Genomic DNA, 12,020 nt, shown 5'->3' with positions numbered 1-12,020 from the left:
TCTATTTTAATTATATTTTTTTTTGTGAAAATTCGAAAACCGGTTTAACCGGATTTTGGAGAATAGTGGAGTTCGAAAACCGGTTTTTTCAAAAGTCGGTGTTCATATAAATCTTAGTATTGAACAGCACTTGCTTTTGGCTCACACATTATAGCCTCTATACCATAGAAACTCGAAAAAAAGATAACAGCATTATACACTTGTTTATGACTTCTCGGACATCGATGTTTATGACGAACGGTCCTGCCTCGCATATGGAACACGTAGCACGTGCCATACCGCAGCTTGTAGAAAGGTGACTGATAGGGGAAAAAAATGTCAACCACAAAGTAACCGTACGATAACATGTCATTGTATTATAATTTCTTTGGAAAATAAGGGGACAAAACTGTAGAGAACGTGTAGCACGAAAATCGTTCTTTATTATTCGCTAAACGGTAGTGTCGTGCTCCACGTATAGTAGTAAGTAGAAAATGTCACGTAGCTGTTCTTCCAAAAGTACATTATTACGTTGCAACGGGAAGAAAGACAAGAGCATGCTTATTATTAGATTGATACAGTATAAAAATAAGTAATACGTGATTATCTTATCTGCATACCCTCTATCGCGAACAACATTATCTTCAAATCTGGACTGGTCAGAGGGATTCAGTAAATTGGTCTCTGAGATCATCACCTTCAAATATACATTTGTAGGCTCTTATCTACGTAGAAGTGCGAAACGTTTGCAATTTAATTATAAACACTTATTCAAGCGATGCCAGAGATTAACACTGGGCTTGTCTAGATTTGGGGAAGTTTAAACGTGATTCATTAGATTTTGATTAATAAAACAACGGTCATACGTTTCATTCATGTTCCACGGTTTCTTTATGTCTGTTCAGTGAAACGTATTTTTCATTCGTTTCTACGTTTCGGAAGAATGCCTTGAAACATATGTTTCCTGATGTAATTGTTGTAATGGTAATTAAATTTTTTGTAAGCTGAATGTCCCAATTTCTGCTCATGTCCCCATTTCTGATCATTTCGTATTTTTCTTATTATTATATGCGTTACGTTTGTACTATAGTTGCAAGAAAATAATTCTAAACTATTTAAACATTTACGCGAGTGTTGCACGAGCTTGTTAGAGCATTATATATTTAATTAGAAATTACTAATATTTAACAATCTTGAAATATCTTTCTTAAAGAGTTTTTGAATTGGTTGATTTATTATTAAAGAATTAATCAATTACTCTGCGAATTTTGAGCACAAACAAATTTTTTACACCTTCTTTATGACGAGTTGTCTCTTAAATGAGCAGAAATTGGGACATTCACATTAGTTTTTTAAATCTATTTCGAGGTCACCTTTCGCGCACGTGTTTTTATTCGAATGCTACATGATTGATGTCGTGCATTTAATTTCATTCCATGAATGTATATAAGGGAAATAGATTTGGTGAGTCAACGCGTTAATGGCTTTCCAAAAAACAAGGTCACAGGAGAGTGAAAACTATTTAAACGATTCGGAAATGCTTCTTTCGAGCATTTGATTTGAATGAAGTATAACGTGTTCGATACCTTGGCTCTTGGCATTTTGCAAACTTGAACTCTCCAGTGACCCTGAATCATCCACAGGTAACTGCAAATGTGTTGTTATATTTTCTTCCTTTCTTCGTGGTTTCTTCAAAAGTATATTCCCTTCTCTGTAAAAGTTTGGCCGGAAATTTTTCAGGTGCTCCTCAAGTGACTTTACGATGAGTTGCATAATTCGTTTCATTTATTAATTAAGGGAACTAGGCAGTCGAAAAATCGATTTTTTATTGCATTTACCGAAAGTACTATCTTTCCCGAATGAAATGCCGCTTGGTTTATATTAAAATTCGCAAAAGTGTTGATTTAGCAGCTAAAAAGTTCAAGCAGCAACCTGCAGCGTCGCTTTTTCCCAAAAGCTTTAAACGCGTCTTTCTCGAATCTTCTTTTTCTTTTGGCTTTCCCCTAGTTGCGAATGAACGGAGGTTGAGATCGACTTGAAAAAATTACAGGATGTATAAAACATGTGCCATTCCCCGCGCAACCTATGACACGGTCCTTAAAAATTCCTGATTTTCATAAAAAAAATTAAAAAGTCGCGGATTTTTAGTAACCCACAAATACAATTTTTTCTTGAAAATAATCGCCGTTTTTCGGCCGCCAATTTAAAAATTCTGTTTCAATTTTAGTTTTTATTGGTTGCGCGGGAAATTACGGATGTAACAAACAAGAACACCTTGAAATTTTATTACGTCACTTTTTGAGACTAATATTACAGTAAAACCACAGAAGAACGTTAAAATGTTTAGCCGTCAGCACCGTCGTTTTTAAAGCACGTGTATAAAAAAATTACGCCAAGTACATGAAAAAGTGGAGGGCGGAAAAGTGTATTATCAAATAAATCACAAAAAGTAGAAGATGGGCTAAAAGGATACACTTGGATTTGCTTTTTTTTTACAAATACATTAAAAAGAAAGTGTTTCTTTCACGGAACCCGACTGCCTAGTCCCCGTAAATTTGAACGAGGCTGAGGAACTATGAGCATACAGAAAAGTTGATAAATCTTTTTACTGTGCTATTACGTATGCTTGAATTATCTTCAGAAATATGAGGATTGCGTGGGCTTCAGTGGTCATCGTTTGCGTATTTTGCTTGCAACCATGTCTCTCTGAACTGAGGGTTGTACTGACAATATTTAGACATGGAAACAGGAATCCTACGAGGGGAGGATCATACTATCCTGACGACCCTTATGCTGGCATGGATTACGAACCGGAAGGACTAGGGGGTCTAACTAACGTACGTTACTCTTGATACAATGGTTATTATTAAAATCAGAGCGTTTAACGTGGTCCTGTTGTGGAAATATTCTGTATCAAATTCTACTGACTCATTTGCATAAAAATGTGAATATTCTACGTTCAAAAACAGGATACGCGAGTTAAATAATATTTATTTAGTACTATGAACTGAGTGAAAAATTGTTAGTAGACGTAATCTGAAAAATTAATCTCAGAGCACAATTATTAATAAAAAATTAATCTCGTGCACTTTTTCGTCATTTAGAATAATCTTAATATATAGAGCAGAGTTTTTTCTCACAAAGGAAGATGCCGAACCCGAAAATTCAAAAAATTCTGAAACTTTGTGAATATGTAGGAAATGTCCTCCTGATTACAACGCAATTTTTGTTTGCTGCCCAAATTTACTCGAAGGGGGTGAAATTAAACCCTGTAAATTCGGTTATTTTCCGATTTTCTGTTATAACTCGCAATCTGTAAGAGATAGAAAACAAGTTTCAAGACAAAAGTTACTTCTTTTAATTAATCTACCATTTGGTAAAAAAATTATTTTACAGTTCACGAGTTATAACACAAAGTTGGAAAATATTCGGATTTTCAGGGGTCAAATATACCCCTTTAGAGCGAATTTGGGCAGCAAACAAAGATTGGGTTGTAATCAGGAGGAAATTCCCAACATATTCACTAAGTTTCAGAATTTTTTGAATTTCCGGGTTCGGGATCTTCCCTTGTCAGTAAATAGAACATATAATGAAATAAATACTTTTGGTATTTAATAAGCTACTCTCATTTAATACAAAATAAATTAAAAAGAATTTTTATAATTTGCTATTTCGTTATATGTTGCATTAACTGAGAATAAAATCTTCAAATTGTACAGCTTGATTTTTCGGCCGATCAAAGTAGAATGACCCTTTAAAAAGATTGGTGCAATGTTAAAAATATTTTATTCGCATAGGCTGGCAAAAGATTATCATATAAGCTCGGCCAATTCTTTCGAGAAAGATACGATGAATTCCTGGGCCCAGCTTATTCAAAGGAAACCATCTGGTTTCGCGCTGACAACGTGGATAGAGTGGTGATGACTGGACAGCTGGTAGCGGCTGGAATGTATCCACCATACGGAGCACAAAAGTGAATCTTCAATCGTTACTAAAAAAAACTGTTTGAATGCCAGAAGAGAAGTAACGTGGATGAAAACGAAGCGATTCAATTTTACAGATGGAACCCTGACTTAAAATGGCAACCTATACCGGTATGGGCACCCCCAATGTCCACTGATTACCTCTATAACCGCATATTGTGTAAAAATTTTCAAAAGTGGAGAAACGACGTGGAGAGAACTGACCCGGATGTGATCAAGCACGAAAAAGAGAATAAAGACGTCTATGAATATTTATCCCAACATACAGGGGGTAATGTCACGCAACGCGCCACGTTCAGTTTGCATCAGCTATTGTCCGCGCAGGTGAAGAATATTGTCACAAATTTAGCGTGGATAGTTTATAGTTTTTTAAGGAAGTGATTACGCTTAACGTTTTTTATCATACGAGATAAGTAGATGTAGACATTACTTATTTTAAAGTTTTGTTTTAATATTTTAGAGAGATATTGGTTTGAAATTGCCCAAATGGACAAAATCAGTTTTCCCAAATGGAAAATTGGCTGACCTCGCAGCGTACGATATTCTTATACGAACTCGCACTCTAAAATTAAAACAGCTATTTGGTGGTGAGGCTCTTTATTTACTTGCCAGCTTTCGGGCCGTTATTATTTATTAGGAAATTGTTTTGAAAGTACTGCTGCTACACTAGTCGTACTATTTTTGAAAATATTGTACATATTTATTTTTACCTAATTATTCTGTTTGATAGGGGTATGGATTCGTGAATGGCTAAAGACCGTTGACAATTGTTTAAATAAAAATGATACACGGAAAGCATTTATGTATGCTGCTCACGAATTAACTATTGCTCCCGTACTTGTAGCATTGGACAATTATGATAATCAAATTCCTTCCTACTGTGCCACTCTCATGTTTGAATTACACGAAGACAACAATGATTATTATGTACAGGTAATAACTTAATTAATTCATCCCTTGCCATCCACAGCTACTTTTACTTTACTATTTTCCATTCTCTGCAGGTTCTATACAAAACTGAGGACGATATTCGAATCCTTAAAATACCTGGTTGTAACGATAAAATGTGCCCGCTGGACACTTTCAGAAACTTCGTAGCACCATTGATAGCGGAAGATCCGGTAGCGTTGTGTGGAAATTCGGACGATAGCAAATGAGCAGTAAAACATCAAATTAACTATTGAAACGGGAATACGTAGCGCGTGATTGCATTAGTTATGTATTAAAATGTGATTTAATAAGCGCTACAACACGCCATTAATAATCTTTGTCTGCTTTATATATATATATGTGTGTAAAAGAGTATTTACTTAAGGGGAGGTTCCGGTGTAAAAGTCGATTTTTTTTTATTTCATTTTTCGAATGTTCAATCTTTGAGGAATACGCGTATAAAAGGATTTGTTGAAATTCGTAAAATTCCCGAAGTTATAGGCATTTGAGTAGCGGCAAATGCATGGGTAACACCCGGCCACTCGGCACTCACGTAAAAGTTAAACGCGTTTTTCTCGAAACAGTGTTTTCAAACGGTGGGACCTGTATCTCCAAAATTTATTATCGATTCGACTGATTTTTTTTTTACTTTAAAGAATATACTTCTGGCTAGGAGGGAAACCAGAAAAAAATACAAAAATTGAAAATTTATAATTTTCGAAGGCGTTGAAAGGACGAAAAATATAGGGGGAAAGTGATTTCAAACTTCAAGTGTCGTTATTTTCCAAAAATATCATTTTTTAAATTTTTTTCTGCCCCCCCCCCCTAGCCAGAAGTATATTTTTTAAAATAAAAAAAAATTTCAGTCGAATCGGATAATAACTTTTGGAGATACAGGTCCCACCGATTTTGATCAATTTTTTGACGCCTTGACTTTAACGACTCCCCAGTGCCGTCTGTAATGATTAATTATAAAACAAAAAATATTTAATTTAAATTTTTTAACCTGAAATTTTTAACTCCGACGGCCTGAAGTGTACAGAACGTTATTAGTCGGAATTTTTATTTCGGTTATATCGTTCACTCCTGCAACAGGGTTAAGAATTGCGTTTCATTTCTGTTCCGGAAAAATATTTCGTTCTTTTCGATTATCGTTTTCGTTTCTGTTCCGTTCCGGGTCCCTGGATGTAATACACGTAACTGACGACAGGAGTTACCTTTACTGTTCCTCGGAGAAACGGTAACACTGGTATTGTGTTTACTGGTCTTTTGGTAGGTGTGTCTGGGAGAAAATCTTGTCAAATATAAAAAGACTGTATTGAGAGTTCACAACGAAGCTTTTCATCTACCATTCGTTCAGTTTACAAGTGTTCACATACTCCTATGAATAAAATATTTGTACAAACAAATGCAATAACAAATTCGGTCAACATTAACTTCACATTTTTTTGCGTAATATAATTGCGACTATAGAAATATTTTTAATCTTCTAATTTTCACATTTTCCTGTCATACTTCTCCTAAATAGCTTATTTCGCTTTAATTCCGGTATTATTACCGAAGACATGATTACTCATTTAAAAAAATAGAGTGCGCCAAAGTTCTGAAAGATTTAATCGAAGCTCAACTTTTCATCGTATAGATTTTGCAAATCTTCTTTCGATACATAATCCCACATATGATTACATTCCTCTTCCGATGGAATTACGCCTTCCACCATTTTTACATATTTATCTATCGGACAGATCTCGTCATCGTTGAGCTTATAAGGAATCAATTCTTCCGTGATTCCAGTCCACTGAAGCATCTGGTAATAAATGAATAATTGTATACTAAATGAGAACAATTAATGCTTATCAGTCATTAGAGTGAATTAAAATTAATAATAATGAAATCAAATTTTTCTAAATCATAATCTATTAGAAATCAGAAACTTAAACAATTCCAAGATTAAAACCACAAGGGTAGTAATTCTATTACAGTGGCGCACTCAGGATTTAATCTTGGGGGAGCCGAGTTGAACGGATAAAAATATTTTTAATCCAAATTCAATAAAATTCAGTTTTCTTTTCTTCTTACAACGCCCCTTCTTTTGGGGGTGCCAGGGCCCCTTGGACCCACCCCCAACCCTCCTGGGGGCGCCGCTGTTCTATTGCGATATACTATTATTTATTAATAATTACCCTGACGAACTGCTTGCCACTTTCGTCGCTCAATTTTTCTAATATAATCGCACACCCATAAGGTGGCAATACTGGCTCGGTGAGGTTGTGCGCTCTCACGTATGCCGCGATATTTACTTCGTGCCCACTATACAAATAAATCTTTCGTTTCCTGTCATTTTCCTCGTGTCGCTTAATGTTATCAATGAACCTCTTGACGATCGTGCCACCGTTCAGTCGTCTCAGCGCCGCTGTGGAAGAACGAATTTTATATTCGAGGTCCACAACTTCTTGCATCTTTTTATACACTTCGTCCGTGCACCATTCCGGACTCGTGAGGTTCATGCTTCTCTGTAAAATTCTCTTAATAAGCGCAACGCGGAGAAAGCCACCGTGCAAATGTAGATTTGCCATAAATTTTGCAATATTATTGTTAAAAGCCTAGCTGAATATACCTGAGCTACCACCGCATTATACATTTCGTACACTTGATTCGTTCTAGTTACATTTAAACCAGTCTTCTCGGTAAGATAATTAAACAGGTCTTTGTAGGTTGAGATTTTTTTCAGAGTTTCTTCCGAATTTTTCGCTGCCTCTAAAGCTGCTGTATACCTGTAAAACGAATCAGCCTCGTCGATTTAATGCATTCTACTTTACAAGCATCACGAATCATTCTGTCTCTCTCTGTCGAAACGATCTTCCTTATTATTGTCACTTGCATCGTGGCTGTTTGTTTTCGTGCTGTCGCCATCGTTACATGTAATTGCCTTGAATGGCACAGACATAAAAATGAATTACAGCTGAGAGTGGAAATACGCAGTTTGCCACTTACACTGGAGAGAAATCTGGTTTCATTAGAATGTCTATTTTCTCCGGCATATAGTGAGTCGGTATAGGCATCCATGGTATACTCTCGTTCCATAATTGCGTGGGTGACGGGTGATAAAGTCCAGCCAGGACCAGCTGAAGGGACATTTTTGTTCGATCCATGTCCGAGCTGACCGCGTACACGTCCCTGGGATGATAAGTATCTCCTAAGAAGTCACCATAGCGTTCTCTTAGCATTTGGCCGATACGATACTCTCTCATCTTCCCTTGCTGAAAACGATCGCCAGCCAATGTTGATACATCTGCTGTTCACGCGCGTCTTATTCATATTTTCGTACTTACGTTCGTCATCTGTCCAAGACCCCACGGCTCGTATGTCGATAAATCGTGTGTATCTTTCGGCCACAGCTCCTTTTCACGGGGCGTTCGTTCTCCATGTCTGAGCAGCTGGTAAAATTCGAAAGATTTCATAAGAAGAAATATAAAAATTTCACGTCAAATACATTGTACCGCAGTAGAGGGGCTTGGGATGTTCCGGTCTAGAGCACATAAAAATAGGCGATCTTTAGGAATTAATTACAGGGAAACTATCACAGATAATTTGATGGGACTTTTTGCATTGTATTAAGAATGTCTTAAATTATAGAAATATATTTTTTTCTGTAATTAATCGGTGCAAATGGCAGTGGGGAGTCGTTAAACTGGAGGGGTAAAAAAATTCATACAAAACGCTGGGACTTGTAGCACTTAAACCATTGGTCTGAAATAGGAAACGATGCCAGATTATTAGTTAAGTGTATGATGTTTAATGGAATAAATTTTGTAAGAGTTATTAGGATTCCTAAATTTATGTATCTTATGGATTTTCTTATTGAATTGAATCAGAAATTGAATGGGAATATGGCTACTTTAATTATGATTCTTATGATAATTATGACATTGGGACTGATTGACGGGTAGATGATAATGCCCAGAAATATAATTGTTCTTCTACTGAAGGAAATAATGAAATAGATGATTCTGGAGTTGTAATTTTTTTATATGATTGTTATTCTAATAAATGATATGGTTGTGATTTCTAAGGGCATGAAATTACTTAGTGCACAGAGCTTTACAAATTACAAAAATTACATTTTTTAACAAAATAACGACACTTGAAATTCGAAGTCACTTTTTCCTTATTTTCTTCGTCTTTTCAGCGGCTTTAAAAAGTACAAATTTTCAGGAAAAAAATCCTCCACTGCAAAGAAGTACCTATATTTTTCGAAATAAAAAACGTTTCAGAATCGGATGATAACTTTTCGAGATATTTGCCCCACCGATTTGAAGAACACTGTTTCCAGAAAACCGCGTACTTAACTCCAGGAATTTTTCAAATTTAAGAAAATCCTTAAACAAATGAAATAAGAAAAATCGATTTTTCGCCCTTTTCAGACCGGAACCACCCCTTAAATCCTCGGGAACGGTCTTCAAAATTGTTCTATATTCTCGATTTGCATTGTGTTTTAATTAAAAAAAAAAAGAACAAGAATGAAAATTAAACAATTACGTTTTGGAGCAAGTGCCGGTCAAGGAAATTTGATTGCCTATTGCAAAGCAAAATGACGAACAAATTGATTGTTGATTTAAAAATTAAATGGTGTACTCACCACCTGCACCAGCTCCACTCGGTATTCCGTTTTCGCTATTTGAAGAAGGGAACCTAGTACAAGGATGAGAATCGTTAAAGCTAATTTCCCGCGAGCCATGTTCGAAAAGCTGGAAGCCAGAAACTACACTTGAAACGTTTGACTGTACGATCGTATCTGTCGGCTACTCTGAAGTGAAGCAATACCAAACGGTTACTTGTGACCTTTATCATTTCAGTTCCACGTGGGCTGAGCTGGTGAAACTTACGTTTGTCCGCTCTGTACAATAACGGAATAAGAATGATGAATGAAACTACTGTGCTCGATATCTGTCGCAACTTATCGAGACACTGTGCGAACAACCGCGTACATATTAACGAAGTACCAATTAAGCAGAACGAAGGTAAATAGAATTGTGGATGAAAACTAGTTACGGTCAAACAATATGTGACGCTTTTGGTTTATATCGCTTTCCAAGTGATTGCGCAAGAAATAGACGCATGCGTGAATAAAAGTATTCTTCTTAGTGTTACGTGAAATGTTTCGTATGTTCGAATAAATTCGCGCGGGAACAAAGTTGCACAACATCTTTAATTAAACACGGTATATGTTTACAGGCGCTCTACGTATATCCACTTAAAGTCGGCAGCACCACCTAGGCCTTGTGTTCAAGACTCGGAAATATATGTAATTATATAATCGAGTGCACGAGACAAGCGAAACAAATGTAACCGTAGATTATAATGAAAATAATAAAAAAAAAAATGGTCTGCGACGAATACATGGCACGATACAGTTGAGTTTTTACGTACTCATATCGTGCGTGAACTTTGTTCCTGGAGGCACACTGAGATATCGCCGTAAGACAGATATAGTGAAAACCGCTTGGCAATTATTGTAGGATCTGGTTGACGCTAGCAGTGTTCTACTATGCCACTAATATAATCCATGCCGCACTACGTAAGCAACGCCCGAACGAAGGAAAAAGTTCCTGTGGAAGGTTGCGGCCGCTTGCGTTAAACTTTGAACGCTAAAAATTCTATAATTTAATCAGCGCGTTACGAAGGATGTAAAAATAATTTGTTACGTAAACCAGTGTGTATGAATTTCGATCTTAAAGATTAGGCTAATCATTCACGCGACGATTGGCATCGATTTAATTTATGAGCGAAGTATGATTTCGTGGCGAATCCGAAGGCATTTCACGGATTTCAGTTTCACGTGTTAGAAATCTTCTGTTTCTTACAATTGTACGTAGTACATAGATTTTTCATTTCAATTGCACTCTTTTGCAAACGTTCAAGCGGTTTTTAAGTTCCCAATATACCACAGCGAATTCAGAATATATAGAGGGTTATTTAAACTATATGATTTATGAAGTCTGTACAAAGATTTGTTTATAATTTGTTGAATACAAAGTATTTTATATATCTGTACTTTGGCGCGCTTTTTTCGAATTAAACCAGTCACGTCGTTCACTGTCGCCCTCTTCTGGCCGTGCTGTGAATCACGTCAGTTCAAGTATCGCGTTTAAGTCGTATAGGTTACATGTATTTACTAATTTTTGCGTTGCAAAGAAAGGAGAAAAATTTTTCTTTGTGTTGATAAGTTTCAGTTTCGGTTAAATAGACGTACAAATGTATATAGTAGTTAATTATCGTTTCAATAAGATTAGCATCAACATTCTAATCTACACCGGGCAGTCACGGGTGTGCCTATCGCGAACAATCTTCAAAAGCGTTTCATAAATAAACAGTTAAAAATATTCTAAAACAAAATGTGTAACAATCCTCAATTGTATTTGTGCTAGAGTCAAACTTTTCTTTATTTTCGTCAGGCAGAGATATTATATAGGTATCTTTTGAATTTTATTTATGTCGATTTTCCAACATTTTCTATTAATTATTCTTATCATATAATCGCAGTAGTCTTAAAAAAACTGCATTTATTCTTGAGAATAAAATTCCATAAGCATTAGTAGTTTTGAATCTTAGCGCGCTTTGTATAGAAGGAATGAAAATTCTGCGCAGGCGCCCCCTGCTGGCGATACAGCATAACTTTAGTAGAAATTCAAATAGTGCGCGTTACTTGCAATTAGTGTTACGAATGAAACACAATACAATTGAGTCTTTTTGTACAATTAAGTATTACTTAATTGTATCGTTTCGCAATTGTGGATTACAACCTGGATATCAAGACCATGGACTTTTATCCCGAAATGTTGTGGAAGCTTGCTCCCGGCGCGGCGATTGTCAAGGTAGGTGATTCATAGGCTAAGTTTCTCTTCAAATAGTATTAATCTTCGTAAAATGTATTACTTAATAAAAGCAATAAGTAATGCCATATTTTATTATAATTTTATAATATTATTTCGAATCCTTGGTATATTCAATTCACTATCAACTTATTTATTCAGATTAATTTCAGTAAAGAAAAAGTTGAACAAATATCTATATGCAAGGTGTTCCTATACAAGTTAATCTTAAAGATTAATTATAATATGCTAAATT

At 35.8% G+C, this 12,020-nt stretch overlaps 2 protein-coding genes across 5 annotated transcripts; one reads left to right on the top strand and one right to left on the bottom strand.

Moving 5' to 3' along the window:
• The first annotated feature begins 321 nt into the window (after nt 1-321).
• Nucleotides 322-5,240, top strand: LOC143379027 (venom acid phosphatase Acph-1). Of its 2 annotated transcripts, none has more exons than XM_076831321.1 (7): nt 322-462; nt 2,621-2,816; nt 3,777-3,952; nt 4,040-4,286; nt 4,423-4,549; nt 4,693-4,895; nt 4,967-5,240. In XM_076831321.1, the coding sequence occupies exons 2-7, from the start codon at nt 2,625-2,627 to the stop codon at nt 5,117-5,119; spliced, it is 1,098 nt and encodes a 365-aa protein (XP_076687436.1). In that variant the 5' UTR covers nt 322-462; nt 2,621-2,624; the 3' UTR covers nt 5,120-5,240. The 2 variants fall into 2 exon arrangements, with proteins under 2 accessions (XP_076687436.1, XP_076687437.1); XM_076831322.1 differs by lacking the exon at nt 322-462 and adding an exon at nt 1,337-1,622.
• Nucleotides 5,241-6,187: 947 nt separating this feature from the next.
• On the bottom strand, nt 6,188-10,502 carry LOC143379026 (venom acid phosphatase Acph-1). Of its 3 annotated transcripts, none has more exons than XM_076831320.1 (7): nt 10,323-10,502; nt 9,532-9,584; nt 8,225-8,329; nt 7,887-8,152; nt 7,510-7,666; nt 7,076-7,405; nt 6,188-6,699 (listed from the first exon to the last, which is right to left on the bottom strand). In XM_076831320.1, exons 1-7 carry the CDS (start codon nt 10,324-10,326, stop codon nt 6,505-6,507), a joined length of 1,110 nt encoding a protein of 369 aa, XP_076687435.1. In that variant the 5' UTR covers nt 10,327-10,502; the 3' UTR covers nt 6,188-6,504. The 3 variants fall into 3 exon arrangements, with proteins under 3 accessions (XP_076687435.1, XP_076687433.1, XP_076687434.1); XM_076831318.1 differs by lacking the exon at nt 10,323-10,502 and adding an exon at nt 10,044-10,189; XM_076831319.1 differs by lacking the exon at nt 10,323-10,502 and having other exon boundaries at nt 9,532-9,714.
• Nucleotides 10,503-12,020: the final 1,518 nt, after the last annotated feature.

Source organism: Andrena cerasifolii, chromosome 2 (assembly GCF_050908995.1).
Source record: "Andrena cerasifolii isolate SP2316 chromosome 2, iyAndCera1_principal, whole genome shotgun sequence".
Taxonomy (NCBI): Eukaryota; Metazoa; Arthropoda; class Insecta; order Hymenoptera; family Andrenidae; genus Andrena; species Andrena cerasifolii.
This window is presented reverse-complemented; position numbering and strand designations above follow the sequence as displayed.